Source organism: Priapulus caudatus, unplaced genomic scaffold (genome assembly GCF_000485595.1).
Source record: "Priapulus caudatus unplaced genomic scaffold, Priapulus_caudatus-5.0.1 Scaffold27, whole genome shotgun sequence".
In the NCBI taxonomy this organism is placed as follows: domain Eukaryota; kingdom Metazoa; phylum Priapulida; class Priapulimorpha; order Priapulimorphida; family Priapulidae; genus Priapulus; species Priapulus caudatus.
Genome location: NW_014577088.1, coordinates 388,469 through 395,366, shown reverse-complemented (window position 1 = coordinate 395,366; position 6,898 = coordinate 388,469). Strand labels below are relative to the sequence as shown.

At 37.4% G+C, this 6,898-nt stretch overlaps 1 protein-coding gene across 1 annotated transcript in view; it reads left to right on the top strand.

Annotated features, from left to right (window-relative positions):
• The window catches only part of LOC106814977 (2-amino-3-carboxymuconate-6-semialdehyde decarboxylase-like), a 14,273-nt gene extending 7,723 nt beyond the window's left edge, over positions 1 to 6,550 (top strand). The window contains exons 3-11 of the mRNA XM_014819379.1: positions 645 to 786; positions 1,604 to 1,733; positions 1,993 to 2,149; positions 2,276 to 2,369; positions 2,965 to 3,084; positions 3,341 to 3,489; positions 4,028 to 4,126; positions 5,327 to 5,444; positions 5,904 to 6,550. Coding sequence (XP_014674865.1) covers positions 645 to 786; positions 1,604 to 1,733; positions 1,993 to 2,149; positions 2,276 to 2,369; positions 2,965 to 3,084; positions 3,341 to 3,489; positions 4,028 to 4,126; positions 5,327 to 5,398 — 963 coding nt within the window. The 3' untranslated portion in view covers positions 5,399 to 5,444; positions 5,904 to 6,550. The remainder of the gene's footprint in view (positions 1 to 644; positions 787 to 1,603; positions 1,734 to 1,992; positions 2,150 to 2,275; positions 2,370 to 2,964; positions 3,085 to 3,340; positions 3,490 to 4,027; positions 4,127 to 5,326; positions 5,445 to 5,903) is intronic.
• The last annotated feature ends 348 nt before the right edge of the window (positions 6,551 to 6,898 follow it).

The window sequence follows — 6,898 nt, the reverse complement described above, 5'->3', positions numbered from 1 at the left end:
TATATTATAATATAGTGCCACTTAGCCGATTGGTTTTGCCGGTACTCCATTGAGGCGTTGACCTATCTGCCTGAGTAAAATAACCATTCCCCTTTGGATGTTTCTGATAGGTCAGTCAAGTTAGACCATTATCATATGTATGTGTTTTTCACTCATCCATTTAATTTTCCGGTGATTTTGCGGCACTTCTTTGTCAAACGTTGTTTTTAGAATGTCTTATTGCAAGAGTGATTACCTAGCAATGTAGCATTGCCCATCAATTACACCAGGTTGATAGGACAATTGAATACCCTTGCATTTTTAGAATGGTTAATTTTGCTTCCACTTCTCCAAAGTTTTCCTCTCCAGGCTCTCGCTTTATAGCCAAATTATAGCTTGGGTTCTAGAAAAGAAAGGTTGCCAGTTACCATTTTTCAAAGGTTTGTGTGCAGGCATTTATATTTTGTTCAATCTGCATAGGTTAGTTTCATGGTATGATTTAATGTCGTTCTCATTAAAGAAGCTGAATATTACGGAAGCCTTACAATCATTTCTCATTCTCATAATGTTAATTGATTTCAATATATAAGATTTTGCTATTAGCCTGGTAGGAACTTTGCATTGTTAGCATATATGTAGACATGCATCATCATTGCTTTTTTCAGCGCTATGGCTATGGAGGGTTTATTAGTTTAGATCACCATGAGCCTGGCAAGGCTCGAATGATGATAGATGACAAGCTGTTTCGGATCATCGAGGAAAACTGTTGGTCCACCAAGGCACGGATCAGTGATATGGACAGGGATGGTAGGAAATAGAATAAGACACTCTCACAGAAATTAATCGTTTTACTTTGAAGGATATCCCGTATGTGTAATTGTGCAAATGTCATCCAACTTTAGCAGTTGGTTTTTACTTTTGAAATTCAGTGATCATCATATCTGGTAATGATGGAATACTTGTCTATTTGTTTTACACTATAACTAATTTCATTTGCATCATTTTCAGTTTATTTAAAACCATTAAAAACCAGTTGTTGCATATAAGGTTAAAGTTCTACTTCACTATTCTTATACTTTGTAATAGTATGGTGTTGGTGTTGTGCTACAAGTGTAAAAGATAGAAGACAGAAGAATGAAATACTTACAACGGTTTGAAAGTTTACTAACAAGGTACCAACAACTATGACAGTAACACTAACAGGTGTATGTAAGCTGGAATTTTTCAGACGTATACTAAGTAATGCATACACACTCCCAATAATCCTTCTTTCACGTATCACTAAAGCAACTAACTCCTATTTAGTAAAATGATTGCTTTGCTGTTTCTAATTGGTACGTAGATTAGCTAATCAAGCATTAGGTGTGGTCACAGGTAAGCTTATTAATTTAGTGTGCCATCTGTTTGCTTATTACTAAACTGCTGCTGCTTAGATCTTACAGAGATGATATTGAGATTGGATACAAGTTCTCATTTTCACTTTCACCATCCCTAACTACATGCAAGTAATCTATGTTAGTATACTTGAATATAGGTGTGACCTAATGCTGTTTTAAAGAGGGGCTGCCTGAAACAAGTAGACATCACTGGAGGTCACATGGTTGATATAGTTTATATCTTTCAGGCGTCACAGTACAGGCCCTGTCTACTGTTCCAGTAATGTTTAATTACTGGGCAAAACCGGCAGACACACTTGACCTGTGTAGGTTGCTTAATAATGATATGGCCGATCAGATTCGAACGCACCCTGATAGGTAATTGGCGCTAAACTGTAGTCGCATTTTTCACAATGCTTCTTCAACTGTGTAAAGTACAGTGATTGTAAACTGTTCAGGATGAAAGATATTGTCAACAATCCCAGATGTTTCATGTGCAAGTGAAAAATTGTACTCAACTAATGGAATAACATTTGAGCAATGTACTTGACCTACTGAATTAATTACATTGTATTCATGTCAAGTGTAAAGCCTTAATCAATTTCGTTGATCTGTGATGGCTGTGCGGCCGCTGCAGGTTTGTGGGACTTGGAACTCTGCCGATGCAGGCACCCCGTCTGGCTGTAGAGGAGTTAAAGCGGATACATCATGACCTTGGTTTTCCGGGTATTCAGATTGGCTCGCATATAAATGACTGGGATTTGAATGCGCCCGAATTGGACCCAATCTATGCTGTATGTGCTGTACTTACACATCTCTACTATTATACCTTTTAATTCGAAAAGCTTCTGTGGATGTATAGCACATGCACTATTTAGGTATATAATTATCACACATGGTTTATTTCTACTCCCAAACAGACTGCCCAAGATCTGGACTGTGCCATATTTGTTCATCCATGGGACATGGATCAGAGTGGTAGAATGAATAAGTACTGGCTACCTTGGTTAGTAGGTGCGTTATCATTCCGACATTCTAGTTATAGAGGCCAGCATCATTGTTGATGCTGTTTGCTAGTTTTTTTCTGTAAATTTTTGAGGAGGTATGTATAGGTTTGCCAAATTCTTGCTGTATATATAGTGTATACTTGAAATATTGTGTCCTATTTACAACATTTGTAGTAACGTGGAGAGTAACTGCAATGCTGCAAATGTTGAATCATATGAGATGAGAGGTCTTTGTGACTTTTTTCAATAGCTTCTTGGTGTCTATACATGCCGTTGCTCTTGCCAGGTTGACGCAACGAGATAATTAATTAATAATATTTAATTTGTATTACTCTCCTCTAGAAAATAGTTAACATCTAATTTAAAACGTGTGTGTAATTGCAAGTGTTAAAGTTACCATATATACATCCACATTTGACAACACTTTTTTCAATAAAAAGGTTGATGTCATATGTCACCTCGAAATTGTGAGTATTCATAACTACCAGAAAGCAGGACATAGTCTTTACCTGTCTAATCAAAGACATGGTGTTTATTTAAAATTTATTTTGATTTTTGATCAGTGTTAACTCGATTGTTGCACCATTATCTACTGATTGTAGGCATGCCAGCAGAAACAACAACATCCGTCGTATCAATTCTGTTTGGTGGAGTGCTGGAGCGATTCCCACGGTTAAAGGTGTGCTTTGCACATGGTTGTGGCACCTTCCCATACACTATAGGTATGATATTCTGGTAGCTGATTGTTTACCGTGGAAATGATATTGGAGTAACTTCTCCTTACTCTACAGGTACAATATCGTAGTAACTTACCATGGACTATAACTATGATATTGTACTAATTTCAAGTTCCGTTAAATCTCAGTGGAAAATATACATACACGAATATCCCAGATGAATTCCAATCACACAAAAAAACTGAAATATAGTTTTTATCGATGTGTGTAGAAATGTGCTAATAGCTGTATCTGTGTTTAGGTAGGATAGAACATGGCTTCAATGTACGACCTGATCTGTGTGCTATTGACAACAGTCATGGTCCCCGCAACTACATTGGTCGAATCTGGAGTGACTCATTGGTGCACGACAGAGATGCCCTCCGGCTACTCATGAAGACACTGGGACATGTACGCAGAGACCCATTTGATCTGCATCTCTTGCATGGTGGTTTTCCACTCGGCATACCTCGGCCAATATCGTATCCACATTGAACTGTAACTGAATAATGTAGGGTGCCATAGCCAGAACTACTTGCATTGGACATGCTGGAATCAATTATATTGAAAAAAGTTGACAACTCCAGGCTAAATACTAGCGAGGTTGTAGATAATGAGTGTGGTTTGCAGTGATTCGTTATTGTTTAGGTAATCTCCTTATCGGTAATGTGGTCAAATTATGGTGATCACAAAATTGTATGGGCATTGGTGCATGTCAGCCGACATAATATAGCCAATACATCCAAGGTGTGCGGAATAGTGGTTGAGATGGTGTCTGCCATGTTCAATGTATTGCTAAAAACAATAGCTGCCATATAAGTTGCATTATTAAGAGAAATGGTTAACATCGTTGACAACAACTATAAACTATTGTATTATTTGGCTAACCTTTTTCTAGATGCTTAAATATGGCGAAGTGAGTATTTATTAGTGTTTCATATTTATTCAGGATAGGGTCATGTTGGGGTCAGACTACCCATTTCCTCTTGGGGAACACCAGGTGGGGAAACTCATCGAGAGCATGCCAGATATAAGCCCCCAACTGAAGGTAGGTTGATGTTGGTTGGCTGTCTTTTTCTGATTTCTGACATGATAAACAGGCAAAAACATGGTTAGGTTATCTGTCTAAGCGGGATAACAATGCCTTATTGCATATTTTTCCTATGCGATCAGGTTTATGTGTGTTTTATTCTCATCTGATGTAGTCAGATGCAGTGTGTAGATTAGAATGACATGAACATCCGTCTATCTGTTAACGATATAGGCACAATTATAGACGGCTCGTTGTACAGTACTGAAATTCAAGCCCTAGGGGGAGGGCAATCCAAAATAAAATCGAGAGGTCGAATCTGTGGTCAATGATCAAAGGTCATGAGGCGTGAAAGGAGGAGCAACATTCTCCCCTTAACTTAAGGTATAGGACTGGCATTGAGAAAATATAGCTGTGGCACAATTATAAATGGCTTGACAAATGGTCTTGATATGTGGTATACGGGGTAAGAGAAGCCATCACCTTGAAAAATTGGTGGTCACAGGTCAAAGGGTAGAAGGACTATATAAGGGACGCTATCTAGATCCCCTCTCTCTCTCTCACTCGCACCATCTACCCTCCCCCATCTCCTCCTCTCGTTCCTCTCTTACGTGAGAACTGTTGCTCTGCGGCACTAGTGTGGCTGAGACATGAAATTACGGAAAGGCACATTTCAGCTGTGACTTTCCAACATCCCCTTCTTGCTCTAGCACTGGCTCAGACAGTCAGATGAGTACTGTCACTCTGCGACACTTGTTTTATGTATGCTTGCAAAAATGTGTGGTTTACAACGTTTTTTCTAAGCCTTGTCTTTGAAATGTCCTGTCATAACAATGATTTATCACATCAGATGGATAGGTCCATTGTATTGAGTCCTCTGCTTCAATACGAAAGTAGCCTGGGTTACTACACTTGTTACTTGTGTACGTTTATCAAGGCTATACTATCAGGGAAATGCAATTACTAAATGATTAACCTAATAAAGTGAATATGATATCAACATTTTTTCCTTATGCATTTAGTAATATTTATGTTTCATAAACTTATTACAATAACCTGAAAAGTGTCAGCCTTGGTAAAAGATGTGATTTATTGTGTTGGTACCTTTGACCACCACCACTTTCTTTTGTCACTGTCTGGCTGGTGGAATTAATTGTGCAATACCGACTCATAGAAATATTTTTTATACTTCTAATAACTGTTTTCATTGCATCATAGGATGATCTACTAGCAGGAAACTGTTGTCAGTTTCTCGGACTGGAGCGAAGTCGATTTGAACTTAAAAAATAAGTGGTCATTCGATTTCAATTAAGGATAGCGATAAAAACATGTTAAGGTACTTGATCACTTTTTTTATTATTAACCTAGCATGGTGGGAACTTAAGTGGGTAGCTGGAACAAGATGCTGTTTTATAATTAAGAGATGCATGTGTTATTTAAATTTAAAAAGATTGCTGCTTTTTTACACCAGTAATTTGAGCAGATGTTTGGTAAGTGATATAATAGCTGTACTAATGTGGCTGGCATATGAGTAGTTTTAATATACTTTTTACCCTGAGAGATAAATGCAATGAATATTTTATTAGAAAGGAGTATCTGTCATGGTTGTTATGATATCAAAGGTCCTGGTTTATCGATGGGTAAGGCAGAGTGACGATTCCTCGGTGTATTGAGATAATTACATTAGCTAATCATACATTATGTAATGTATTAATTATGTAAGCTAATGTATTATTAGCTATTGATAACTAGGCAAGTCTTTATAACACAGTAAATCACACTTATCTATTTTCAGCTGGCTACTTCTTCTGGCCACCTTTTAATGGAGCATTACCGGTGATATTGGTGATATTGTTTGTTGGCGAGGGAGACTACAGGCTGTTAACATATCTGTATATGTTGTTTTTCAAACTATGGATGACTAAAATAGGAATTTATTTTAACTATAATTATTTATATTTTATAATAAATATTTTTTAACTAATTTTAGATTTTGTCAAGCTTTAAAAAGTGTCATGTACATGAAATGTATATAGTTGGCATTTGTTGGCCAACAAATTGGCCATCTCAACAGATTGGCCTCATTTGTTGGCCAATTTCATTAAGAAGATTCAAATTAAAATAGGTAGCTAATCTGCGCTGGAACCCATATCAGGTTACCTCCTGATATCGATCATTTTATACAAAAACATTGTGATTTTTTGTTTTAATTCATCTGCATATGTCGATTACAAAAACCTATGGAAATTTGTTTGTCTAACAAACACATTTTAATAAGATGGTGCTATATCTCATGTTGTAACCAAATCGGGTCTCTGTGTACCGTTGGACCTATGCTCCTGTGCATTGTTTTTATCATGCTTAATCACAAAATGCTTTGTGGGCCAATAATATAAAATATTGATGTTAAAGGCATAATAAGCCCATTGATTATGCAATGTTGACGAATGCTAGAGTAACTGGCACCTTGTGTAGTTAATAAGTACATTACCTTATAGCCAAATGCGTATTAGTTTGTCCAATATCACTGCTGGTTACTAAGAAATGTCTAATTGAAATCCGCAGTCCAAAAATCGGTTGTTTACAGTTTCAAACCGCTGCCGGCGAAGAGGGTGTGATACAGATTTATAGTGCACCGGACATTTTCGCACGCATGCTCGGCCGTACGCAATGCTATCATCAGTGATTTCGTAAACAATTACATGGACGCTCGTGATAAGGAACTTTTTGTCAGGGCTGTCCACGTGCGTCCGTGATTAGTGTGTTTTACTCCATTTCCATGTTTAGTCC